The sequence below is a fragment of the Cryptotermes secundus genome, unplaced genomic scaffold (genome assembly GCF_002891405.2).
Source record: "Cryptotermes secundus unplaced genomic scaffold, Csec_1.0 scaffold184, whole genome shotgun sequence".
NCBI classification, from domain to species: domain Eukaryota; kingdom Metazoa; phylum Arthropoda; class Insecta; order Blattodea; family Kalotermitidae; genus Cryptotermes; species Cryptotermes secundus.
In genome coordinates this window covers 213,667-240,567 of record NW_019725839.1, presented here as the reverse complement: position 1 = coordinate 240,567, position 26,901 = coordinate 213,667, and the positions used below count along the sequence as shown (strand labels likewise).

General features: G+C 41.3%; 2 protein-coding genes and 1 long non-coding RNA gene across 4 annotated transcripts in view; 1 reads left to right on the top strand and 2 right to left on the bottom strand.

Moving 5' to 3' along the window:
- Window positions 1–3,846: 3,846 nt before the first annotated feature.
- Window positions 3,847–13,133, bottom strand: LOC111863567 (protein CASC4). 2 transcript variants are annotated; one of them, XM_023849995.2, is made up of 6 exons: window positions 12,863–13,126; window positions 12,556–12,778; window positions 10,549–10,680; window positions 10,121–10,196; window positions 4,944–5,063; window positions 3,847–4,698 (listed from the first exon to the last, which is right to left on the bottom strand). In XM_023849995.2, exons 1-6 carry the CDS (start codon window positions 13,114–13,116, stop codon window positions 4,610–4,612), a joined length of 894 nt encoding a protein of 297 aa, XP_023705763.1. In that variant the 5' UTR covers window positions 13,117–13,126; the 3' UTR covers window positions 3,847–4,609. The 2 variants fall into 2 exon arrangements, with proteins under 2 accessions (XP_023705763.1, XP_023705764.1); XM_023849996.2 differs by lacking the exon at window positions 3,847–4,698 and adding an exon at window positions 9,357–9,527 and having other exon boundaries at window positions 4,978–5,063; window positions 12,863–13,133.
- Window positions 13,134–13,146: 13 nt separating this feature from the next.
- On the top strand, window positions 13,147–24,495 carry LOC117282242. Its single transcript, XR_004512918.1, has 3 exons — window positions 13,147–13,211; window positions 18,526–18,637; window positions 23,583–24,495. It is a non-coding gene; the product is annotated as an uncharacterized LOC117282242 (long non-coding RNA).
- Window positions 16,817–26,901, bottom strand: part of LOC111863564 (arrestin domain-containing protein 4) — a 24,593-nt gene continuing 14,508 nt past the window's right edge. The window contains exons 2-6 of the mRNA XM_023849991.2: window positions 26,162–26,278; window positions 24,652–24,869; window positions 22,084–22,266; window positions 20,958–21,143; window positions 16,817–18,706 (exon numbers count right to left, since the gene is read on the bottom strand). Of these exons, the coding sequence (XP_023705759.1) occupies window positions 18,533–18,706; window positions 20,958–21,143; window positions 22,084–22,266; window positions 24,652–24,869; window positions 26,162–26,278 (878 nt within the window). The 3' untranslated portion in view covers window positions 16,817–18,532. The remainder of the gene's footprint in view (window positions 18,707–20,957; window positions 21,144–22,083; window positions 22,267–24,651; window positions 24,870–26,161; window positions 26,279–26,901) is intronic.

The following is a 26,901-nucleotide window of genomic DNA, read 5'->3' as shown; positions in this document are numbered from 1 at the left end:
GAAGATGTTTCAGTCCTAATTCTTTGTAGGAAGAATCGTGCATGGCCTGTCATGAACCAGATTTGTTTAATTTTTTCAGGCCCACCCAGTATTTACAGATTACTAATGTCCAGCTCTTCACAATTCATCCCACATAGGTCAGCATTTTATCAAAACACTTATGACAGTATTACCCACTATATGAAGTTTATAAATAATTTTAAAATTTGAATACAAATTTTCTGCTTACATTAAGGAATTGAAATATAGTATTATTCTGCTTGGCAGTCAAAAGTTATCCCACAGAAGCAGATATACTGGATGTATCAGAAATATGCCGTAATACTACATTCGTTATGTTGCAGTATTACTGTGTACTACACCATCGTCACACAGCATCTAAAGTTCTGCATAATCCTGTGTTTTGTTACCCTCAGGCCATCTATACAGTGGAGCCCCGTTTAGTGTTTCCTGTCATATAAACGTTCAGCTTTGACCATCTGAAGTCAGTAATCTCTGTGTTAAATTTCCTCCCTTTAAGGTTCCCACAGTGAGGAATATGAAGAGATACCGCCACCATCTTCAGGGTTGAAGAGTATGCCAGGCAAGAAGCAGGTAGCAGGCAGACCTCTGTTCAAACCCAGTGACACCCAAAGGAACCTTAAAAGGGGGGTGTTTCACTGTTATGTTCAGTAAGCTTCCAGTGTAGAACTTAAAATCACCCTTCTGGAAATTTGGAGTAAATATTAGAATTACAAACATACATAATTCATAAATTCACTGATCCGTTGTCTGAATTGGACCGGATATTGAACTCATCAAAATAAGACTTGATTGCAGAAGTACAATTGTGTCAACAGCAAACAACCACACACAACCAAAAGCACCAAATAACCATTATTTACATTGTCATTCATAAACAAAATTACAAGGAATATAGTTATTAAATGTTATACATGCTTAGCAGAAATATATTCATCTATTGACTAAAAAGCATTTGTTGTGAGGAAGCTTTTCAGTGTGTGTTTGAAAATCTTCACAATATCACTCATCCTTTGTATATTTTCAGGAAGATTATTATAAACCATAACACGCCTCTCTGGATTGAAGATAATTCTTCGTAACAAGCTTATTTTTTATGGTGAGGAGTTGTTAGCCCCATGCCAAACCCCCAAGATGGAAGGCCACCCCTTGTCAGCTGTCTGTGACTGCTTATTCAATATATTTGCAACTTCCCTCCATACTTGGAGGGCGTCTCCTCCATCCGCAACCTGAGGATGTGCCATGCTGTGGTAACAAGGGGGCCCACCTAAGCATTACCCGAGTTCAGTCTCTTCTTAATTTCCTCCAAAACCTGATTCAGGAGGAAATTAAGAGGTGATTGAACGTGGGCAGTGCTTGCTACCATTCAGTCCAGAACCTTTTGTCTTCTTGTCTGCTGTCTAAAAACATAAAAATTAGAATGTACAAAACTATAATTTTGCCTGTGGTTCTGTATGGGTGTGAAACTTGGTCTGTGACATTAAGGGAGGAACATAGATTGAGGGTGTTGAGAATATTTGGACCAAAGAAAGATGAATTGATAGGAGGTTGGAGAAAATTGCATAATGAGGAGCTTCATAACTTGTATTCTTCTCCAAGTACAATTAGAACGATCAAGTCAAGGAGGATGAGATGGGCAGGGCATGTAGCACGAATGGGGGGAGAAGAGGAATGCATATAGGATATTGGAGGGAAAGCCAGATGGAAAGAGAACACTGGGAAGACCAAGGCATAGGTGGGTGGACTTTTAAAATGGATCTTAGAGATATGGGATGGTATGGATTGGATTGCTCTGGCTCAGGATAGGGACCAGTGGAAGGCTCTTGTGAACACGGTAATGAACCTTTCGGTTCCATAAAATGCTGGGAAGTTCTTGAGTGGCTGCACAATTGGTGGCTTCTGAAGAAGGGCTCAGCTCCATGAGTGAATTAAAATTCTTCCAAACACAAAGTGCAAAAAAAATCTAGTAATTTGTTAAGAAATTCAGGTTGTGTGTGCGCTTCTATTACAACTGTAGACAAAAATTCTTTTAGGAACGCATCTGCACTTATAACATGGGAGTCTATGGGAAATCAGGGTTCACAAAATGGAACTCATGATACACATTTTCAAAAACTTCCCTTCTATATCACAGAGTTCTGCTGTATGCAGCTACCGTTTTGACACTAGCCTTGATTGGCCGTTCACATAACTTCAAGAAGCAGCAAATTCTAGCCACCGCAGCTGATCAGCTGTCATGATATTCAATAGTAGTTACCATGGTGACAGTTTTGGTCTTTGAGATGTGACTCCATGCAGTCTGGTGGATCATTACCAAACCTGCTGCCTCCATCTTCAGGGTATCCAGACATATTCTGATGAAATGTTAGTACCTATCTACCAGACTGTGCGGTGTCACATCCCAGAAGACAGTAATCATAGTTACTGGGATGAGAATCCCAGACCCAATAGAGTGCTGTGTTGTTATAGCATCTTCAGTTTCTAGAAATCCTTAACAAAATCTGCATGTTTTTCAGAGCTCCAACATATAAACTTCAGGATTGTACAGTAAGCTCCTCTAGGGTTCTCCTGGCTCTAGAAGTGTGCATGGCCGTCTATTGATACTGAAGATAAGGATAAAAGGTATGGTGCAGATTTGGGTTTCATGGTAACTGGCGGCTAAATGTTTGCAGCACTGCTCAGAAATTGCGTCGCTGTGTCCTCTGGGTAAGTAAAGTAAACGTATCCCTGTAATAGGCTGTGGAGGTCCATAGGATTGTGAGATGTTGAGGCTCCCACATTTTCTAGACGGTCGGCTCACAGGTGGTGGTGAGGTCAGCCTTACGCACTGGCCACCTTTTACCCCCAGGAAGATTTGTGGTACTCATTTCTGTTAGAGGCTTGAGTTGACCCCAGGACCACAGTGTGGCTGGAAGGATTAGATAAATCGATAAAAAGTCTGATGATCCCCCCCATCCCAACTCTGTATTTTCTTAAATATGGAAATAAGGAGCAAGCAGTATACATTCCATCACTGCATAGTAACATGTACCTCATATTCTGAAGGTGGCTTGTGAATGCCTGTGGCTACCATCTTCACTCTCTCTCTGATGTAAAGTGTTTGCCAGGGGCATCTTAACTTTTCTGGACCATGGATGATTACTGCATGGTTTTCCTTGGTGGACCAACTTCCCATTAAAATAGTTTTAAGAGTTTCGAATGGAATGACAGTGAAATTTAAATGATATGTTTTGCCACACAAATTACATGTATGATTGTGCATTCATCATGAGCTTGGCCTTAAAGACAGGCTACTGGTGGTTCTCTGACCATAAATTTGGGAAACTCTTGTACAGGGTATCCTCACTGCTAGATGCAGCAGTACCAAAATTCTGCTACAGATGGCATAGAGGCAAGTACAGGGACATGACAGAGATTATGTACCTTATAGATGGTAGTATATAGACAGCAAGAGAAAAAGATGCTGATGAGACTCTGGATCTAAGAGGAAAAACATAACAGCGTGATGGAGGGGAATACATAACGCTTCATCTAATACTGTTCTGGTGCCTAACTGCATGGGAGAATATTACAGTCGCTCAGCTGGTAAGAAATTCCAAATTCTCCCATTTTTTTAAGGAACTTGAAGGTTCATTATCATGTTCGCACAAGCCCAACACTGAACCCTACTCTGAGCCAGATGAATCCAGATGGCACCCTCATGCCTTTTTTTTTTTAATATAACTCCCATTTATGCATATGAAATATGCAACGGTTAGATATCCCTCATATCAAAGCACTGCACCACAAAGTTAGGCAGGTTTATAAATCTGATACTATATACAGTTCAGTTATCACCTTCATGTTCTAGCCACTTTACTCCCAAGGAAAGCTTCTGCAGTATGCTGCAGATAACTTGACAGGAAAGTTACATTTTAAATATATATTACATTTCTGTCAACATATATCAGAAGCACAAGGTGTGCATACTTGCTGGGTTGCATACGATACACATGTGCAGTGCACCGGTTCTAGATATTCTGAAATATATTCACGCAACACACACAAGGTGTATCTACATTAATACTCAGTTGTACAATAATACAATACTGTGGTTTGCACTCATTTAAACCTATAAAATAATTACAACATTTTGGTGTCTACAGTTATGCCAACAGCGAGACTTACGTCTCTTTCTCTGACATGTCACTTACAAATGTGATGTATATTTTTTGCATTGCCTCACAACTTTCACCACACCAAGAAAACTAATGTTACACGCTGTGACACCAGAGGAAAGTTGCGTTAACCTTGATTAAATGGCATCAAGGTTTGCACACCCTATGGGCATAGTTTCAGAGACAGTAACCTTCACTAGCTTTTTTTGAACAAATCCTTTTTAACAAAGTGTCACAGCTTTCCCACTGGACCAAACTTGCCAAAAGGTTATTTTGCTATACCTCCTCTCAACCAAGTCTTCACACTGTGGTGCTTAATTGAGCACAGGGACAACTTTACAACGTTTCTAGTGACAGTCCACTTGTTACAAGTGTCTTTGTGTTTGTGTACATTTTAAAAATTATCAAATTAAACTGGAAGTTGTTTAAAATCACTTGAGTCGATTCATTTGTGCTGCTGGTTCCTCCCCCACAGGACCTTCCGGACCATTATCGCCAGCCCCCTCTTCTGGATTGGCATCTGCAAAACACAACGATGTTTTAATGCTTCAGGACTATGCTCCTCTGCATGGCTTGCGGGTTTCTCATGGAGGTGATGATGAAGTGTACTGCCCTCTGGGATGTGATACTGTACAGCCTGACAGAAAGTTACCAACATTTTGGGGAACTGCTGAACTGTATTCACTCTTGGTCTGATCACCATAATACAGTAGCAGGCCTACTGTGTGCACACAGAAACTATAAAGCAGAGGCATCAGTACTGACCGTCACCCCTCTCTCCTGCATTGTTCTCTTCGTTCTCTGCTCTTTCCATTTCCTGTGCTCCATCTCGCTCGTGGTCTCCGCCCACTGCCATTCCGTTGTCACTCAGCTTCAGAGGGGGAGCTGTAACAGTACAAAACACAGTTAACATGTGTTCATTTACTCTGTCACACGATCCTGAGCCAGTTCTGTCCACCTCCCCTAGGTTCCAGCTTACTTCCAGGGTCCCTGGGTCCTCCCATTAACATTCTGAATTCATCCCTTCTTTCTAGTACTGTCCTGAATGTCTTGCCCATTTGATCCCTCTTGATATAGTCACCCTAACATCATTAGGCAAAGACTAGAAAACTGTGAAGCTTGTTTCATCCTTGGCTCCTTGTTCTCAATCACTCTCAGTCTGTGTTGCTCTCTGAGAATGAGAGCTAGTCACACATCTGACAGCATAAAAGCAGCTTACAGAGGCATGTATGGCAGTCTGAAAGCTTGTAAAGCAGTATGGCAGGACTGCTGCTTCATATTCAATAGGTCCCAGGTTCAAAACTTGGCCCAGCAACTGGCTATCCTGACAGTTTGTTTTAGGTTTTCTCCAGTCCCTGCAGGAAAATGGTGGGATAATACCTGAAATTAGTCTACAGCCTCTTCTGTTCTCACCCTTTCCGTTCCATCGCTCACCATCTGATGCTTCATGATTTGAGCAACTGGCAGCATGGTTAGACACACAAGTCTTGTTGTACAATAAACCAATGATGTGTGATATATTTGTAATGCTGTTCACTGACAGAGCGTTGCACATGCTCATTGCAGGTAGTGCCAGTTCTGCCAGCAATGGTGGTGTTGTTTTCATGATAAACATAAGCATTTTCTGGAAGCTGTTTTGTCTTTTTTCTCAGTGTTGGATATTATGGTTGGATTAAGAGTGGGTGATGAGGGGCATCTAGTAGGTATGTGTGTGTTCTTGCGCACCACTGTCAGCACCGGTTTCTGGGCATCAGCCATATCACTACATCTGATGTTTCTGTGAATACTCTATTTGCCATTTACAGTGCAGGAAGATAACTGAATTTTTTTATTATTATTATTTATTGCAATTTACAATCTACTCTACAAGGGAGCAATAAGTAAATAAAGAAAGCAGTCTTCTGGGATTTGGCACCGTGTATATGTGCTGTTAACACGGTGCCAAATCCCAGAAGACTGCTTTCTTCATAGTCACCGCCGTGAAAGCCTCAAATCTTACAATAAGTAAATATGTTGTAAGAAATCACTTGTGCGGAGTGATCATCCAGTGATGATTCTCCTATATAGTGTACTATCCATTATGTTGTTGAGTACGGCTACCCATCTTCAACACTGTGTTCTTTTAAGTCTGAGGGCAATTGTCGTTTTAGTCTTCGTCTGATATTTAATGGGTTGGTTAGTTCAGTTACGCAACTGTTTTCGTGTCCAATTAGTCGGTTGTGGTATACGATAGAATATCTTTTGATTTCTTCTGTGACGAATGGGATTTGAAGATCATTGTGTAATGTGAAGTTCGAGACATACCATGGGGCGTTGGTTATGGAGCGCAGTACATTTGATTGGAGTCTTTGAATTATTTTGGTGTTCGAAGGCTTAGCACACCCCCACAGTTGAACTCCGTACGTCCAAATCGGTTTCAATATGCATTTGTAAATTAAAGTCTTGTTTTCTAGGCTGAGTTTGGATTTTCATCCTAAGAGCCATGACATTTGTCATACTTCTAGGTTTAGATGTTGGCGTTTTGTCTTGATGTGCTTCTGGCAAGTTAGCTTCTGGTCTAGGTATAGGCCGAGGTATTTTACTTCTGTCTGCATTGGGATTTGTAAATTATTGATTGTAACTGGTGGACAGTGTGTGCGCTTTGTTGTGAATGTTATCTGCGAAGATTTTGTTTGGTTTATCCTGATTTTCCATTTTTTGAACCATTCTTGTAGCAGGTCCAGATGGTGTTGAAGAAATTGCGATGCCAGTGCCGGGTCACAGTCTGTTGCTAGGAGAGCAGTATCGTCTGCAAAGGTTGCTATTGTGGTGTTGTTGGTTGTTGGCAAATCTGCAGTGTATATTAGATATAACAAAGGCCCAAGCACACTCCCTTGTGGTACTCCGGATTTTGCTAGTTTGTAGCTAGAATAGGCATTGTTGTATTTTACTTGGAAATATCTTTCTGAGATGTATGATTTTAACAGTAGATAGTATGGACTTGGCAATTTGTTCTTAATTTTGTGTCATAATCCAGTATGCCAGACTTTATCAAAAGCCTGGGCAATATCTAAAAACGCTGCAGTGCAATATTGTTTCTCTTCTATACTTGTGGCAATTTTGTTGATTATTCTGTGAGTTTGGTGGATTGTAGAATGATGTTCTCTGAATCCAAACTGATAGTCGGGTATAATATTGTGGAGTTCTGTGTTGTGTCTAATTCTGTTCAGTAAAAGTTTTTCAAATATCTTTGAGGGAATAGGTAGCAGGCTAATGGGACGATAAGAGGTCACTTTGTTAATTGGGTTTCCAGGCTTTGGTATCATAACAATTTGAGCAAATTTCCATATCGTTGGAAAGTAAGATAGCCTGAGCATGCTATTGAAGATTATTGTGAGTAGTGCAGTTGCTTTATTTGGCAATTGTCTCAATATCTTTCCCGTGATTATGTCGTAACCAGGTGCTTTGCATTGGTTCACTTTTTTAATGTTGTTTTACTTCTTTAGGTGAGAAGGCTTTGATTGGTAAAGACATCTGACATGGCGTATCTAGAAACTTCTCAATTTCGTTGTCATTATGATGATCATTAGAGTCGTGTGGTGTAAATACCAGAGAAAGATATTCAGCAAAATTTTCGGCTTTTTCTAAATCACTTTTGGCCCAGCTTCCGTCAGCTTTTCTTATCGGAGGTACCGATTTTTGGGGCCATTTGAATGTTCTTGTAGTTTTCCAGATTGTATGATCGTCCTTATTGAGTGAAGTGATATATTGCTCAAAAGTCGTGTTTCTTGCATTTACTAGCATATTGTGCAGTCGTCTTTTAAGTCTGTTGTAGTTGATTCTGTCATCATTATTTTGTGACCTTTGCCACCTATTCCTTGCTCTGCGTTTTTCAGCTACTAGTTCGCGTATGTGCAGGGGGATGTTATATGTATGTTTTGTTGTATCCAGTGGCATGGGAGTAGAGTACCGTGCTGCTTCCTGGAATAAAGTTGTAAAGTATTGGGCTGCTTGATCTAACTCGTCGGTTTCTTTTATTTTTATGTTCATAATTATGTGGTCTTCATTGTATGCGCGAAAGTTGTTCCAGTTCGTTGCGTTTGTAATCAGCATATTTATCGGTGATTGGTTTATCACATGGGTGGACAAAGTTGCAATTACAGGTGTGTGATCGATAACTGAAATGTCTGCAAAAACAGTCAATACAATTAAACGAGCAAAAATCAATATTTTGAATGTACGGTGTTCATGACATGGATGAACAAGAGAATTTAATCAGCAGGTGTGGAAGAGAAACAGAAGGACATGCTCTACTGGAGAAGTACAGGAGTGTTCTGTGCACATTTGTTGTGATTCAACTGTGTATTACACTGGCCTTGTTAGGTAAGTCTATTGTTACTGTTTTGTACCAACCTGACAAAACATGACTCTTATAATTACTTAAATTATATCATATAATTCTGTGGATAGTGTTTAATAGTTACAGACAGAAACTGCAGTGTCTGTTACAGTTCACTGCCACATAGAGGTATCAATTCTCATACAGACAGGGCGAACATGCAAGTCATAATGTCTTCTGACATGTGACAGAATACTGTATGCTACACAGGCACCTACTGCCTCCATTTTCAGGGTATGCATCTATCAAACTACATGATGTTACACTGCATTAGACCATAATATTCATACTCAGTGTTGTGAGAACCTCAAATCTTACCTTGTTCTATGAATAATTTGACATGTACAGCACTGCATGTTCTGTATATTTTGAGGTTCTCAGGGAACTCACAGGTGTTACATTTGTCTGTACATGAGCAAAGATTGGGAACTACTGCAGTAGAGCATTATTCTAGTTCAGGAGTGATGTGAGAGAGAGGAGAACGCTCGACACTATTTCACCGAGTGTCCACAGTGTCTTAACTGTGTCCGTCCATATTTTCAGTGTGATTACAACCTTATAAGCGCTCTCTTCTTTTTCACAGGAGAAAACAGCAGTGCCACACCAAAACAGACCCACCAAGCAGAAGAGTGAACAATATGATGACTACAGTGCTGGGACAGAGAGAGAGAGAGACAGCAGGGATACCAACCATCCTGACATCACCAGGATGTCATCTATCTCTGTTCAACAGGGCACTGAGATACATCCTCATGTCTATCAGGCAGGGATTGGCAGCCCAGCACAGAGCAAGATACTACCTGTGGGATAGTGTCAGAGGTGGGACACGCTGAATCTTGGTGGGAGGCGGACTGCGTCAGGAGGATCCTGGGGAAGGACTGCCAACCCCTTATGACGCACGATTCCACTGAGACCTGGCACAGTCATGCGCAATTTCATCACCTCACGCAACTCCCCTGCCCTCAGACGGGCTATAACAAATGAATGGTGACTCATGAACCCCACAGCACAAGGTGAATGCCCTTCACTTAGCACAAAGCACTTACACTTTACAGATCCATAACTATTATGCAGTTTCTGGTAACTGTCGGAAGCCACAAATTAATTTAATTTCTACTTCTAGAAGCAGAATCCGAAGGTTTAGCACTGCTAATACCAAAGCCTGCCATTGGGATATGAAGCTCAGCCAGCTGCATCCACTTCCCATCCTCACGGTTTCAGTAGTATCAATTTTGATATTACCCTCCCACCTTCTCAGTCTTCAAAGTGGTAACTTTTGAAAAGGTTTTCTTCCAACCAAGCTACATGTTCGACTCATCAGAACCTCCTCTGTCTGGCTGCTAGATGAACACTGTAAATCGTGAAGGTTCTTATTACATAAGTCGTAATTCCTTGGTTACTTAATCCCATTTATGTGAAAATACTGTTGCCTTCTCCTTTTTACAATTCCTACCACAATCAAGTGATCGAACAGTACCACACATAAGCAAATTGATGGGCATTCTGTCTGGTATTGTGCCAGTGCTAGCTGTACCGACATCTGCTAGCATAGTGTCACTGTTACCTGGAGATGCCTTTTCTTGGGCTCCTGGCACGTCCGGAAGCTTTTTCTTGAAGGCCTCCTCAAGAGCAGCTTGAGCCTGCAAAAGCAACACACATAAGGATGTGACTGGTATGTGGCACATATGTGAAATGCATACAAAATTGTAGTTAAAAAAATAACCTGAGGGAAAGACACTAGGCAGAGATGGGAAAACACATTAAAATGGATGTTAAAGAAACAGATTGTGGACTGGATTCATGTGACTCAGGACAGGAACCAGATTTATGTGACTATGAATGACTGGCTTAACCCTTGTGTGCCATGTATCAACTTCAGGGTACTTGTGTGAGACAGACATGATAATGTTAAGGGGAAAGAGTGGGCTTTCACGTGATGCATACTGTAACCATGACTCAAACCTAGTGACGCCATGAGCCTTGGCATCTCACCTGCTTCAATTCATCCTCCAGACTCTGAATCTTTTCCTTCTGCTTGTTCAGCTGGCCTAAGAGCTGTTTCTTCTCGAGCTGCAACGATTCGATAGTTCCATCTTTAGTTATCTCAAGCTTCTTAATGGATTCCTGCAACAGTCACATACATTTCGTGGGGTCAGGCACAAGTGAACTGCCCTCAGTTTGAGGGCGCTTCCATATTGCAACAGCCACGAGGGCAAGCAGCAGTTGGTATCCTGAGGAATGGCGTCTTATCGGCCATTTGCATTTTGTGAGATCTTTCATGGCACTGGTTACTGTCGTTTGGAATGTGACATCATATACTCAACTTGCTTGCTCAGTTTAATCTTTCACCCTGAAGACAGAAGCAGTATGTTCCTCTGGAATGTCAGTAAACTTTTACTAGACTATGGGGTGTTACATCCCAAAAGTGTAGTTTATTTAGTTATTTTATAATTTTGTATAAAATCCTAATGTTATTTAACATAAAATGAAACATGTTATGATGACGACGGCTTAGAAAGAATGTTGGCCTTCCTTAAGGACTAGTATGGAGGGAGTCACACTTAAACCAGAACCTGAATCACGTACATCTTGACTGCCCAACCAGCGCCATGGAGTGCAGTCCTCCTTGAGAAGTTGACAGCTGCTCACTCATGGAAAACCCTGCCTTCCATGGAACCTAGACATTCATTACCATGTTCAGAGGAGCATCCTATCCTGAGCCACATGAATCACGATCACCCTCACCCCATTTCCTTAAGATCCATCTTAATGTTATCCTCCCAGCTACACCTGAGTGTTCACATTTTCCACTGCATATATGTTAACAAAAATACTGTATTGTGTGCTGTTCCACATTTCAAGGACTGTGGATATGCCCAAATTAATGATATTTAATGTTTGCCTATTAATCTGCAATAAAATTAAAACAAACATTCAGTATACTCCTAAATTTAGAGCAGATATACATGTTTTTGTATGCTGCTGCAAACGGCCAACCGGGCAGTAGTGACTCATAAGATAAGCTTGTCCTTCAACGTGTATGTCCTAATCAGGTGTCGTGAAGCAATCAGAAACCTTATAACAAATGTCCTCACAAGTCAGACCTTGTGGCCTTCATATATAAAAGGGGACAAACCATTAAAATGAACCTCAGGAGAACAGGATGTGAGAACTGAGGCTTTCATGGTGGTGAAGATTCGTTCATTTTGTTTTGACACTGTATACTCTGGTAGGCAAGTACCAACATTCTGGAGAAAACATACCACATACATTTTCAACCCTGGACATGGAGACAATATGTATCTCTGGGTATTTGAAATCCACCTATCAGAATATAAAGTGTCACTCTTTGTTACAGTGAATATTTAACCCTTTGCAGCCCCCATGTCGATTACATCAGCTTGGGATACTTACATCTGAAGAGAGTTGCATGATGCTAATCATTTTGTGCGGTATTTATGTCACTGGATGGCACAAATGTGATGTACTGATGTACGAGCTTTCACATAAAATATATTCCTGTCATTTGAGGACTATGCTGTGGGTTTTCTGTGCTGCCATGTCACTCTCATGCACCCCTGACATTTCTGGCAGGGCTGGGCAATGAAAGGGTCAATGAAGTACGGGCAAAGAATAATTTCTGAGGTTTAATAAGATTATGGCCTCCTGGATTGTAATGCCATGCATTCAGTAGACAGGCATCAACATTTCAGAGGAACACACTGCCTGGGGCTACAGGAGGAAAACTGGTGGTGGTATTTCCTTCAGAATATTGGTAACCATGTACCAAGCTACACAGTGTCACACATCAGGATATTATAATTTAAAATATTTGGACTTTGAGCTTGATTAACTTGCAACTAAATAGATTTGTATCTATGATGACTCAACATCAAGCATCATCAGTAGCGTATCGAATCACAAACCCCACCCTCGTGTACTTATGAAGATTGGGTGCTACTCATTTTCTAACCTATACAAATATCAACTCTGACATACCAGTTCTGTTTTGCATATATTTGTAGACTTCTGGCTATTCTCCTGTTCCTTCTTCGCTTTTCTTAACTCCTCGTCCTTGGTTTCCAGCGTCTTTTTCATTTCGTCGTTATCTGTGCGTTCCTGCAAGAGATTCACCCTAACCTGGGCGACCTCCGCATCCAGAATCTTCATCCGCCCCTCCGCCGACAGCCGATGATGGACACATAATTCCTGCTCTTCAGAGCTGCAAACCAATTAATTTAGTCTTTTCTGGCGCGACTCTAGTTTCATAAACACTACAACTGCAATAATTTGCGAAAACTCTCACCTTATTTTTAACTGTTCTCCCAACTCCTCTATCTGTTTGATCAGATCGTAATTCTGAGACGACAATGACCACCAATTGAATGTTAAAATAATACACACTACCAGTAAGCCTGCAACCAGAAACGGTGGACAACGTCCATAACTGCCCCGCATATTGTCTAGAGACATTTCTAATTTGCGGGACCTTCGCTCTGCCACTAGTACAGGTGACACGCAGCAAAACAAACACGAAGCGGCATAAGATGCGACGTACATCGACCAATCACAACACCAAAATAGTGTCGTGGAGTCGGTCGTGAATGCTGGACTTGAAATGGTGGTTACGTGAGAGATGTTTACATATTTTTAATGTAAGCAATAGTTACACATTGTGAGTAGTACACACTGGGAGTGAGAATTATGAGCTCTCATTCCTTGTACTTATGACTGTTTCTTAGTGTTTTCTTAATTTACTCTGTACCATGCACCCGCTTGCGCACAATGGCGCGTATATTCAAATAAAGATTCTGTCACTTATCTACAATTTTCGAGATACGAAAATAAGTCTTAAAATATTTACTGTCGAGTTATGAGCCTTTCACACTCTTAATACCCATTTCATTGCCATTTTACTGAGAAGGGAAATTAAAATTTATGTACAGATATGAAATGTACGTCATATTTAGAACTGCCAGTTTTTTATGCTTTTGCTACGGATGACTGGTTTGTGACTGGTATGATTTTAATGCAACAGAACTTTTACTACATTGCCAAACAGTTTTGTGCTCATAATGAGCTTGTTATCAGAACTGTTTGGAAAGGACTAAGACTTTCTTTTTAATGCTAGTGGGGTGGGACTAAGTCCCTTGTACTGCGGCCACTTCTGGCCTATTGTACAAGCCCCAGATGATAGGTGAGGGTGATTGTGGAGCAGTTGGTGGAATGAAGATTGGCAAGGGAAACCGAAGTACTCAGAGAAAACCTGCCCCAGCGCCACTTTGTCCACCACAAGTCCCACTTGACCAGAGCTGGGATCGAACCCGGGCCGCCATGGTGGGAAGCTAGCGACTAACCACTTGAGCTGTGGCGCAGCCTTGGACTAAGGCTTAGTAGCATCATTAACTACTTGGAGCAAAGTCCTGCTTGGGGTTATTGTAGAGCTGGATAAGAAATTCCTTGGTTTGAATGAAACCCAAAGGTTCATCACCATCCGTGATATGTATACAGTTGCCATCTTGTAGTGCACTACAAGATGGCAACTGTATACATATCATGGATGAAAATCAGTGCAACAGGACGCTAAAATACAACATTATGAATAGTTCATCACCATGTTCACAAGACCCCACCACTGGACCCCATACTGAATCAGACGAAGTCAGTTCACACCCAATTTGTTTATGATCTGTGTTAATATAGTACTCACATCTGTGCCTAGGTTTCCAAAGTAATCTCTTCCCATGAGGATTTATGTGTTTCACATCACCCCCTTGCATACTGCATGTTCTTCCCATCTAACGAGTAGTATAAGAATGAAGTTCATCATTATGCAGTTTTCTCCATTCTCAGCCACTTAAAGTTTTATACCCATAGAAAACTACATCCAAAAGTATAGTGTTTATATTTTAGTCTTTACATTTCTAGACAGATGGTAAGACAAAAGATTCTTAATTGAATATGAGGAGTCTGCCTTAATTTCTTTGTTAATGTAATTTGAGTTGCTACTCTTGTTCCTACATATTTGAACTTATCACTTATTAAGAGGATCTGTTAGCTATCTTTATGTTATGGTTTCACTGTGGTGATGAGAAATCAGTGTGTATTTAGTTTTCTCTGCTTGTAGGCCAACTACCTTAGTACCACATAGTGTCTGTCAGACATTTTTTCTCTTGTATTCAAACATACTGTAATTAAGAGAATGAGCTGAGTTTGGGGTTCTCATGATGGTGACTGGGAAGATGTAACACTATGTAGTTCAGAGAGAGCATGATATTTCAGAACGTATTGCATCCATCTTTAGAGTTGAAGAACAGGCCAAGCAAGAAACAAGCATAACCAGGCTCAGGAAGATGGGTGAACCATGTGTGGAGAATCCAGTCTCATATAGGCCACTGCAAGCTTGTAACAAACTGAGTGAGAGTGAGCTAGTTCTCTGAACTGCACGGCACTACACTCTTTGTAGTCACTGCTGCGGCAATCTCAGACCCAAGAAGTGTGTGTGTGTGTTTGGTTGTTTGATCTGTACCCATATCCCCACTGCTGCACTTCACAACCCAAAGTTTTGGAAACCCCAGAAAAATGTATTTTTGCTCATTGCTAGGGAACCATCCACTCACTCCAGCATATTGTGATTTCTTGCCCTGGGTACTGCTTCTAAAAACAAAAGACTCATTTCAGACTCTGTAAGTCTGTTATCATTTTTGAGATGGTATTTAATTTTCCAAAAATAAACAGTTGATTTCCTTAAAATTTATATTAATATGATGAGATCAACCCTGTAACTCTTCAGTACACTGCCAAATGTGTGCATTATGCTGGTTAGACATGTTAGTACTGTACACACACACAAAGAGAGAGAGAGAGAAAGGACAGGGTGATCTATAAGCCTACTTTCATTTTTTCAAGATAAGGGAAGTAGGCCAAAAATGAAATGTTCTTCTTATTTTAAGCTTTATTTCCATTTTGGTGTCAGAATGTGTGATGAATGCAAAACCTGAAGTAAATCCATGCTTTGATCAGCCTTTGACAAATTCAGCAAACCAATCCCTTTTTCGGAGTATCTTTACAAATTTATGAAGTTTATTTCTTCATGCTTTGTGTTGCACATGTGTTCTTTACATTTCCTATTTGCCTTCTCCTCTTCCCACCTCAACAGGCAGCCTGTTAAAAAAAAAGGACAAAGATATCCCTGTAACAGGTCATGGAGGTCCATACGGTTGTCAGACGTTGAGGCTCCCACCTCTTCTAGACAGCTGGCTCACAGATGGCAGTGAGGTTGTCAGCCTTACGCCTTTATCCCCAGGAAGATACCTGGTACTAATTTCTGTTAGAGGCTGAGTCAACCCCAGGGTCATAGTGCGGCTTGAAGGATTAGGTCTATTGAAAAATCTAATGACCTCATCAGGAATTGAACCTGCAACCTTCTGGCTTGTAGCACGGTGCCTCAACCAGCTATGTTACCGCGTGCCCCCTAGCAGGCAGCCAGTGCCAAAGCATGCCTTGTGTTTCCAGAGTGCACAATGCACACTAGCTGGAAACAGTGATAGGCAGCAAGAAGTGACAATGTTCTGTTATCTTCAAGACAAGAATATGGAAATTTTATGTGATTTTAGGCTTTTTTTGAGATTTTATTTTGTGTTAAGGTAGGCTACACATATATAGCCAAAATTCATGTGAATGAAATTGTGTTTTAAATTATATAACAACAGTTCTGTCTATACATCGTTCTGTAACATGCATTATATGTATGAACCTTCCAGCAGTTGTTATTCATATTTTGTTTTGCATATACGACTTAGAAATTTGTTGTAAATGTAGCGAAACAGTTCGCTTGAAGTTGTATTTAAACATCTTTTAATTATAAGTGAACAAACCAGCTTGAGCAGGTGCAACAGACTGTCGCACCTGCTCAAGCTGGTTCGCTCGCAGATTTCTTCTCGTCTTCTACCCTGAAGATGGAGGCGATACGTTCCTCCGAAACGCTGCATGACACAACTTCTACATGGCGCCACATCCGAGAAGACTGCTTTCTTCATAGTCACCCCCGTGAAAACCTCAAATCTTACACATTTTAATGACCTTGAGCTACGAGGCTGCAGCAGACAAGCTTGCTCTCTGACAGAGCTCGTGGCATTGTGTGTAGATTTGTTGCACTGGAAGCTTGAACCCAGGATGCAGCCTGCGATGCACTTTGTCATGAAGATGAGGTAGCAACAGTAACAGGCAGTGACAGTGCTGTGGAAGTTTGATTGCAGTCTGAAGCTTTCTCGACATTTTATTGACATTAATTTATATATACTCATTAAATTATGTAATAATAAATCTCTGTATACATCACTGTGCAGCATCACTTACGTGTACATGAACCTCCCAGTGACACGTTTTTCCCTCACAAACCCCAACTGTGAGCTGTTTCTTGTAGACTGATCACATTTCCATACATCAGCGGAAACATTACAAGTAACAGCTTTAGTTGGTCCATTGTCTGAGGATGGCATATGTAACTGATGTGATGCTAATGTCACATTCCCTCACACTCTGGCCAACTCAGTGGGCTCCTTCTAGAGTCTCTTCTCACTGTGACGTGTACAGAAATATTTAAGAAACTGTGATATTTAATGGGTTAGTGATTAACAGCCATCTTGTTATGTTGTTCCATCTTTCACTCATACTGTCTCAAGTGGTCTCTCACTAATTGCTAGAAATCACATATGGATTGCAAAGTTTTACTGAAAATTCCTGAGGCCTGTACATCCTCTAAATTTTACCTGAGGGTCACAGTGGACTAAATATCACATTCTAGTTGTTAGGACTCTTCCTTGTAGGTCCCAGGTTTGGATCTTGGCACACATACTCTTTATCCTGACTGAAACTTTTTGTGATACCACAGTCTCTCCAGGCAAACACTGTGCCTCAAAGTAAGCTGACGCAACTTTATTCCAACTTGTGTGTGTGTGTGTGTGTGTGTGGAGTATTTTATGAGGTTGTTGATGGATAGACTTATCAATGAAATTGTTGGGTAGTTGATAAATACTGAATTTGGAAGGATTCATAGTGAAGCAGTTGTGGCCTAATTGAGGCGCCAATCTGGCATTTGCTGGAAGAAATGATGAGAAGAAACATTAAAATCCTCAGCCAGGATAGCTGGTGTCCTGGTTGAGCCTCAAACTGAGCACCTCCTAAATAGAATTTGAGCAGTTCTGTGCCAGCCCGTTGTTTCGGCTCTGCTTGTTCTGAAATTCAAAATTCAGAATGATCCTTCCATCCATTGTAATGTAACTTACATAGTTGACAAAGTGCCATTAAATCAAGAAACAAAAAGGCAGTGGAGAGGTTCAAATGTGAAGGGTTGTGAGTTACACCTGTTTCTGTCTTCAGGTTACTGATTGAGGCCACAACAGGGTACATCCATTGTAACTTTCCTGTTAAATATCTGTGGTCTTGTAGTTGTAATGTGGTACTAGTGTTTTATTTTGTGTGATTACATCACAGTCAGTAGACAGACGGCCATCTCAGTGCAGTAGTGACAGTTTAGGCAGGTCTTAATATGCATATTTACTGAAATATCGATATATTTCAAGGTGTCTTCAAAAGTATGCTTCCAAACTGCCTCTTTTGCAAAGTTACCATGATGCTTGGGAGGTGTAACAAATGTTGAGCTGCATTTTCGTGTGTAAAAACAGTTTCCCAAAAATATGCTTGTCCCCCCATCACAGGTTGAGTGAACACAGATCAGTGATGCTTAGGTAATGTTTTTATGAATTTACTGTGAGCTTGCAAGCCAGTAGATTTGGTTAAGTTGTTTTAAGTTGCTTTTGTGGAGTCCTGTGTTAAGAAGCAATAGAATTTGTGTGTGACAAATAATGATTTTGCCTGAAGACAGGAACCTACACCCCAGAGCACTGTGTACCTCACAAACCTTCATACCCCTGGTAGTGTTAATAGTGTTTATGTTTCCTTATGCAGATGCCAGTCAGTCAACAGTCTTCTCATCCAGCCAGGGTCGAAATATTGGCAATGTTGATGGATAGTGCGTGCCTTGCTTGCGGCGTAGGGTGCCATCTGGTGAGCGCAGGGGGTATGTAGCAAGCATGATCGGCAGCTGTAGTTTGATCTCTTTTTCGAAGCTCTTTGGATCAATGATGAACTGTAACAGCAAAGTTGAGCCCATCTGAGCACTCGTTGTCATGGCTATGTAACAATAAGATAAAGTCTTCTGTGATGTAATGCTATGTACTGACATCAAAGTCCACTGATCTTTTGGAGGATCATGCATCACTTCCTTCATCAGGGTCAAAGCATAAACATCAGTGGACTTCTACATGGTGTCACAACCCAGAAGACTGTACTGCTCAAAGTCAATGCTGTGAGAACTTCAAATCCAACTTATTAACTGACTCCATGGAGCTGAGTCCTTGAGAATTTGCCATTTGCTCAGCAACTCAGAAATTTTCTAACATTTTATGGAACATGAAAGTTCATTATCATGTTCACAAGTCCCTATCCTAAGCCAGATGAATCCAGACTATGACACCTTATGCAAGTTCTCTAAGGTAGATCTTAATATTATCCCCCCAGCATACATCTAGGTGTTTCAAATTGTCTCTTTCCTTCTGGCCTTCCCACCAAAATGCTACATGCATTCCTCTTCGCCCCAGCGTGTGATACATGGCCTGCCCAGCCCATCCTTTTTGACTTGAACATTCTAACTGAATCCAACTTATTATACTCCTTTGTGATTTGAAGCTTTCATGGTGGGTGTTTGCAGTGAAGTGTTCATGGGCAATCAGCTGGCTCAGTGTGAGACTGTCCGTATGCTGATGTGATGGCAGCACTTTGCTCAGGCAGAGCACCAGGCAGACTTTGACTGCTTCCTGGTACTGTTTAGAATTGCAGGCTGCATTTTCCAATGAAGGGGGCTGTACAGGTGCCACTACGTTCTGATGATTTCACCAAGGATATTGTTTTTGTTCTAAGCATTTGATGCTACCTGGTGTCCAGCATGCTTTTGTGAGAGCAGGCACTCTAGAAGATATTCAGAATGTAGGAATGTCCAGATTAAGCAATGTGGACCATGATGGTTGGCTGTCTGGTTCTGCCCACTGTTCCCCCAGCAGACCAGACACTCTGGTCTCCAAGAGCTTACTCTCTGGGTATAAGTGGAACATGCAACTCTGTCACACATCACATTAACTGCTGAGAATTGAGACAGAGAGTTTCTGAAATGTTGGGTACCAAGTTCACATGCATGAGTGCCCAAGACACGCTGCTTTGATGGGGTTAGTTCAGCACAGTTCCTGTAACTTGGTGTTACTGGAATACTTAAAGTCCACCTCTCTTCTGCCTTGATACCTTAGACACAAAACTACGACCGTCTACCATACACCACAGTGTTGCTTATCTTTCTTTCATCCCTCTCAGGAGTCAAACCTGAACCTCTCTCACTGAACCTGAGCTATCACTGACATATTTTTTTGTGGTTTTCCTCAGTCTCTTCAGCCAGATCCCATGATAGTACTTTAAATTAGGCCATGACCACTTCCTTCCACATTTGTTTCAATGATTTATTCATTAACGTCCATACTCTACATTACTGTCACTATCACTGAATAAACTACTATGCATAAACTACCTTGGGATTGAACCCAGGGTTCTGTGGTGAGAAGCCAGCAAATAACCCCCTGTGCTTTATCGTTACCTCAACACATCATCTCTGGTTAACCCGTTGAAGCCCAGTGTTTACTACATGTACTAGCTGCTTTAACATACCAGATTTCTGCATTCTACCCATGTGTTCCGTATGATTCTCACAGCAAACAGCGACTGTTTCCCTAAACAGCATTAACCAGTTGGGCTCTGTAATGGTGATGTAATGTTTCCTGTGAGAACCATATGGAACACACTGAAGCCCTGCATTCTGCCCACAGTGTGTCTGTGTGTTCCATATGGTTCTCACAATAAACAGCGGCTGTTTCCCTAAACAGCATTAATCGGTTGGCCTTTGTATCGGAGACGTAATGTGTTTCCTGTGAGGTACGAACTGAACATACTAAAACTTTGCGTTCTGCCCACAGAGTGTATCTGTGTGTTCCCTATGGTTCTCACAATAAACAGCGGCTGTTTCCCTAAACAGCATTAACCGGTTGGCCTTTGTAGCAGAGACGTAATGTTTCCTGTGAGGTACGAACTGAACTTACTAAAACTCTGCGTTCTGCCCACAGAGTGTATCTGTGTGCTCCGTATGGTTCTCACAATAAACAGCGGCTATTTCCCTAAACATCATTAACTGGTTGGGCTTTGTAGCGGAGACATAATGTTTCCTGTGAGGTACGGACTGAATTCTCATATATTGTTTACAAGAAATTCATTCTGTAAAGGGTGAAGTTCTCTGCACTTACATAGACATCATACTGGATCTTGATAAGGTGGCAGCCCCGCAAGTTAGTTGGTGGGAGGGGTGGAACGTACAACTGCTCATTTTTCCATTCATCGCCATCTCCTGGTCGTATCTTGCCCCGACTCAGTGACGCTAGTTCCCTTGTCTCAGTCTGCAGAACTTTGTTACGGGCCAGGTACTGTATGGTCTGGAAGAAACAGACGAGTTTGTGTCATTCTTCTGAAATACTTAGGGTATAAGCGATATATAATAGATACTGTACCCTACACCTTTACTTCTCTGATGGAAATATGGTTCATAAGAAGATTGTAGTCCCTTGTGATGTCATACAATGTAAGACAGTGAAGATGGATGCAGTGTTTTCCTGCAAAATGTTTGTACCCACCTACCACCAGACTGCAGCACGGTGTCATAACCACATAGACCACAGTTTGAACCTTTGTTCTGTTAACTGTGTATATTATTTTGCTGTGCAGTGGTACCTCTGTGACAGAAGTGTTTTAGTAACATTTGCAACCCTGCTGAGCAGGTGCTAAGGTTTTCTGTCCATCTGTTTCTATGCACAAAACAACTTGGAAGTTCTAAAAGTTTGTGACAGTTGTATATTAATACGGGTATTGTGTTTCTGGACATTATCCATTGTCCTGCTTTTATTTAAAAAACACAATGTTTCAGAGACTGAAACTTTGTTTGTTTTAAACAAAAGCAGGATGATGTATAATGTCCACAAACATAATAGTTGTGTTGAACTTGAAAGTCACTGAATTGGTTTTTATGAATCTTTATGTTGTGGAGTTGAACTAAAATATGTCACTCCATTAAAATTTTGTTAATATCAGACAAAACTATCAGACATGTTACCTGCAGACATATGTTTGTTATATGCTCATCTGAAGTGTTAGTTGCTAAATGTTTAATGAGGCCAGGAGTATTTGAAAGAAAAGTTGTAGAGAAAAATGAAACACATTTTATGCCCACTGCAGTTTTTCCATAAATCTTATGGTTTTATAGACAGTTGGAGGAAAGAGGAGTGAATGCACTGGAACTGTTACACTTTGCATATGTTTCTTGACTCCTTTCTTTGATGGTGAATTGGCTCATATAATAGTTATAATAATAGTTGTTACCTCTGTGAGAGAAGCCTTTGTCCCCTTGATGGTGACTCGACTCTTGTTATAGACTGTGGCAGAGATGCCAATTGTTTCTCCGGGCACATAGCCACCCCTGTCGAGGGCCACACGACACACCACGGGGCCAGAGTTGACACAACTTACTCCCAACTTGTGTTCAATCTCACACCGAAATGGTTGCTGCCAACATGACAAACAGAGCATCAGTGATTATGCTACAGAAGGCAGCCAGCAGGCTATGAGTGATGCTGCAATTTTGTGTCTGGGTATGAGCGAAGAACCACAGCAGTTCTTGAATATATTGGTTCTCTGTTGACTGTTGACTGTTGACAGTTTACTAATTGTGTCAGAAAGGAATATGGATAGTTTTAAAAATTAATTTCTTATTACTTACTTTTATGAAACACTGAATTAGTTTCTAAATATGATCACTGGATTATTGCAGACCTGGAAGAAATGAAAGTGGTGGATGGTGTAGAAGACAAAATGAAGAAGTTTTCAGTGGCTCAAGAATTGTTAATTATCTTAAAACTGCTTAGTTGAGCTGCACTGGGATGATTTGTAGGATAAATTATATGGAGCCAACCAAAATACTGGCCTTTAGTAAGCATAAATGTCAGAAGAACATCAAGAGACCTACAGTAATGTCATTGGATACTGCTGAGAAATGTCTGAGTTACTGAACGGAAACAGACGGAACATACAGAGGCCTGTGGTTGAACTGGCTGAGGCCCAGACTCAATTGTGGTGCCAGGAAGAAAGAACAGATGGTCTGTGTTAGGCATCTGCTTGTATTGGTGCCAGAGATGTACTTAAACCAGCTGTGTGACGCATGACATTTGAGGCCATGACAGTTATCCAAATTCACTATAGAGCACTGATTCTCATCCTTTTGCGTCTTGCATCCCAGTGGTCATTTGGTCAAGAATCTGTAGTCCCCGCCTCTTCAGGCAAATGCTGAGATAGTGCCTCACGTAGGCAATGACTTAGAATCTTCCAAATTCATCCTGCCATCCAGTTCTGTGTAGTCTAGTCACTGAGAGCACTGCACAGTGGTGTACGCTCAGTGCAGAACATCTCCAAGCCTCAGCTGTGTCAGAAAGATGGGACAGGATATTGAAGGATGGATAGGACAGTGGGGGAGTACAGGGTGGGACTGGGTTCTTTCTGTTTGCATAATTGCTTGGTAGTCATCTGCTCACTCTCCACACAGCTGCTGGGGCTGGCTGGCCAACCTACATTTGTACTCGAATTTGTAACTGTCAACAAAGCTAGGAGATGGTTCGCTACATCAGTAGTTTTACAATTGTGTGTATTTTAATACTATATTAATTATTAATAGTACTTTGTAAGAATTTAAATACTGTAACAATTTTTATCATATTTTGTTGCTGTAATTATATAAAACAACATGGTTGTGCTCTCAGAAATATGATTGTGCTGCTGCATGAATGAGAACTGTATGTTTACAGTGGAGGAAACTTTTTGCATAACAGAATTGTGTGCTGATGAGTTGTGATCTTGAAGACCTCGCAGCTCACCCAGGTGTCCATTTGAGGAGCACTGCTGTACATTCTGCTGGATGTTGTGCCATGTTGTGGCTGTGTCACATTAAGGCACTGAAGGAGTGCCAACATAACAACAAATTCTGGTTAGTGTTTGGATGGGTGGCAACTTAAGATCACCACATGTCATTTGCAGTAACCAGGTCTGCACAGGTCCTTGGCACCTAAAATTATGATGGTGCTTGGAAGTTTCTTCCTTTTATGTTACTTTTATCCTACTATTAGCTACTACTATCATATAAGCTGTCAAAGATGACACACAAAATAACGTGTTTCTTTTATTGTGTTGTCATTTTGTTCCCTATATCCTAGCAACCACTCACTGGGTTCTCCCTCAGGAGGGCTGGAACCTGCCAGTGTTTATATGCAGGTGTTCTAATTGCCCCTTTGTTAATGATAGCAACTTGGGGTATTTTCCTCCTAGTTTTTAGATGTGGTATCCTAGATTTATGGGAGGTTCTGCAGTCCTGGCAGTAACATTACTATGGTCATTCGAGATTTTCATGTTTCGTGGTTACGTTTACATTGTTGTGACAAATCGTAGTTCACAGTGGTTAGCTCTGATCTCTACTGATCTCGTTTTGTGACGGTCTGGTGTATTCTGCAAGTATCTCCAAAATTCTGCTAATCTTTATCACTTCATAAAGTTTTAATATCAAACAATTCTGCAATGAGTAACATGTGCAGTGCTGGGCGTATATAAATAAGGTCTCTTTCTCAGTGGATCACTCGTTAAACAAATATTGATAGATACTGTTCATTATCTGGGGCTTCATTAATACATATGCAATGGCAGGGTCCAGTGGTCAAGACTAGGTCTTTCTGATGGGCCCTGCTTAAGGATTATTTTCCCCTTGCACCTAGAAATGCAAACAGAACCATTGAATATACCCCTACACTCAACAGTATGCAATATAATATGTATATAGTTATAAATATGGGATAGCAACAGTGATGGTTCATGATGGTGGAGAAGAGATTCTGTTTTTGTGTGACTTACTGCAAGAATTGGCGGCTCCAGGTTGAGGTCGATAGGATTCATGACGATGAACACTTGCTGATTTTTGTGTGTCAGGCCATTGGGCTCTCGCAATGCTGCCTTGCAGTAATACTGAACCCAGCCATGTTTCCCCAGGAATGTCGATGGCAGACCCAGCGGCAAACCAAGCTTGAACGGGAAGCTGTGAATGCCAGGGGACAGCAGGACAGGCCCTTGCCCTGCAATGTACAGACAGTACTGACATGGCAGGTTGAGAGATTTCCTGCTTCAATGCAGCCCATAGTTGAGTACTTTCATCCTTGAAATACCCACCACTGGACTTTCTTCAAGAATTAGGCATGCATGAAAATGACTTTCTCAGTTCAAGATGAGAATTTTGAAAACTTTCAAGAACGTTTTGTACACAGAACTTCATATACTTTGTTGCATTCTAGATTCATTTCCCATCACTTCCTGCATAATTTTGCCATCTTGATGATGCTGTACTGTAGTGAAGCCATGAGAAGAAGTATCATGGCGAGTGGGGATGAAACGTGTGTGACTCTTCCCTTTCTGCAGCTGCTTTTTCCCTCTGCAGCCCTCTCTGATTGATGTCAGCTGGCTCAAAGCACTTGTTCCTGTCATTGTGAACAGATTGGCTATATGACTAGAGGGGAAATAGTGAAGTCTGCTGGGAAGAGCATCTTTCCTTGTCCTCACTATAGATGAGGAATGTAAGTTTTAAATCTTCTGATTTTCTCAATTCCCTCTCTTACAGTTCATTTCTTTTCATTCTGAATATCGTGCCAGTCATCTGTTTTCAGAAAACTTGGATTTTTTTTTTCAGACAAAGAGACTGTTCATTTTTCACAGGATTTGTACAGTTGAAACCTCTCCTTCTTTTAAGCTGTTTCCTGCTGATGTAACTGCCTCATGGTAGGACGTGATGACTGTGCTAGGGGCTGTACAGCTGGAGAGTCTGGATTGTGCTATGTTGGTCCTTACTAACTTATTTTATATATAAGTTTTTCATGACTGGTTATTTGATTCCTTGCATTCGCAGAGCTTCTGCTCTGCAGCATCCATGGGCTCTGGGGCCCACCCAGTCTCCTAACAAGCGAATACTTGGTGTTCTTCCCCTGGGAGTAAAATGGTTGAGGCATGAAACTGACTACTTACCCCCATCTAGCACTGAGGTTAAGAATGCATGGGTCTGGATCTCCATGCCTACATACATCTTCATGGCATGGTGTTTAATGAAGCATGCAGACAACTTTACCATTAGTTGGTTTTCTTGTGATGAACATTCTCTGTCCACAACATGAAATTGTGGCAGTTAAAATAACTCTCGACCCCTGTAGTAGTAGTGGTTAGTGAGTTCCCTGTGAAACCTCTTTTGCCCTTGATGCAGTTAAGTTTTATCTCAGGTTTGCAACTGGCTTGTGGGCCATAGTTTGGCCCTCCATCCCCGTTCACAGTCAGACCAGCCAATTCAAGAAACAGTTATATGTTGTGAGGTTGTTTGACTCACCAGGCTCCCCCAACAGCCTCATGCGGAAATCTATGTAGTTCTCTCGGTCATACACTCGCTCCTGGCGCTGGCTTCGCAGCCGTACCACACCTTCCCCTACCACATGGAAGTGCAGACCTGTGGAGTACATTCAGAATCAGTCAAAATTTGCAAGATTATAGCTACCATAAATGTCTGGATGCTGGCCTAGTTTACTAGCATTGTATTTAACATTGTTGTCATATGTTGATATTGTATGAGAAAGCCCCATCTTGTCATCTCTAAACAACTCCAGAGTACTTCCTGAGAAGCTGATGGTTTCTCAGTTACTTGAGAACTTCCCTGCCTCTAATGTGGCCTTAAGTTCGTTACTGAGTTCATGAGAGCCCAAATCAAACTAAGTGACCCATGGTTTCTCAAAATGGGTTATGACTCGTTCTGAGGAGGGTTGACAAATTCTGAAGAATCATTTAAAATAAGCTCGTATAGACCGAAGAGGGATGAAGTGACAGGAGGGTGGAGAAAACTGCATAATGAGGAGCTTCACAACTTGTACTTCTCTCCAAGTGTAATTAGAATGATCAAGTCAAGGAGGATGAGTGGGCAGGGCAAGTAGCACTTACCAGAGAGTGAAGAGAAATGTATGTAGGATTTTTGTGGGAAATCCAGAAGGAATGAAACCACTAGGAAGACCTAGACATAGATGGGAGTATAATATTAAAATTGTTCTTATAGAGATAGGATTGGGTGATATGAACTGG

What these genes read in the sequence shown, in the direction of transcription:
- LOC111863567 (XM_023849995.2), bottom strand. Translation starts at nt 13,116, where the DNA reads ATGTACGTCGCATCTTATGCCGCTTCGTGTTTGTTTTGCTGCGTGTCA. An exon ending in ATATATGCAAAACAGAACTG is followed by an intron (nt 10,681 to 12,555) that starts GTATGTCAGAGT and finishes TGACTGTTGCAG; the next exon opens with GAATCCATTAAGAAGCTTGA. An exon ending in TGCAGGAGAGAGGGGTGACG is followed by an intron (nt 4,699 to 4,943) that starts GTCAGTACTGAT and finishes TGTGTTTTGCAG; the next exon opens with ATGCCAATCCAGAAGAGGGG.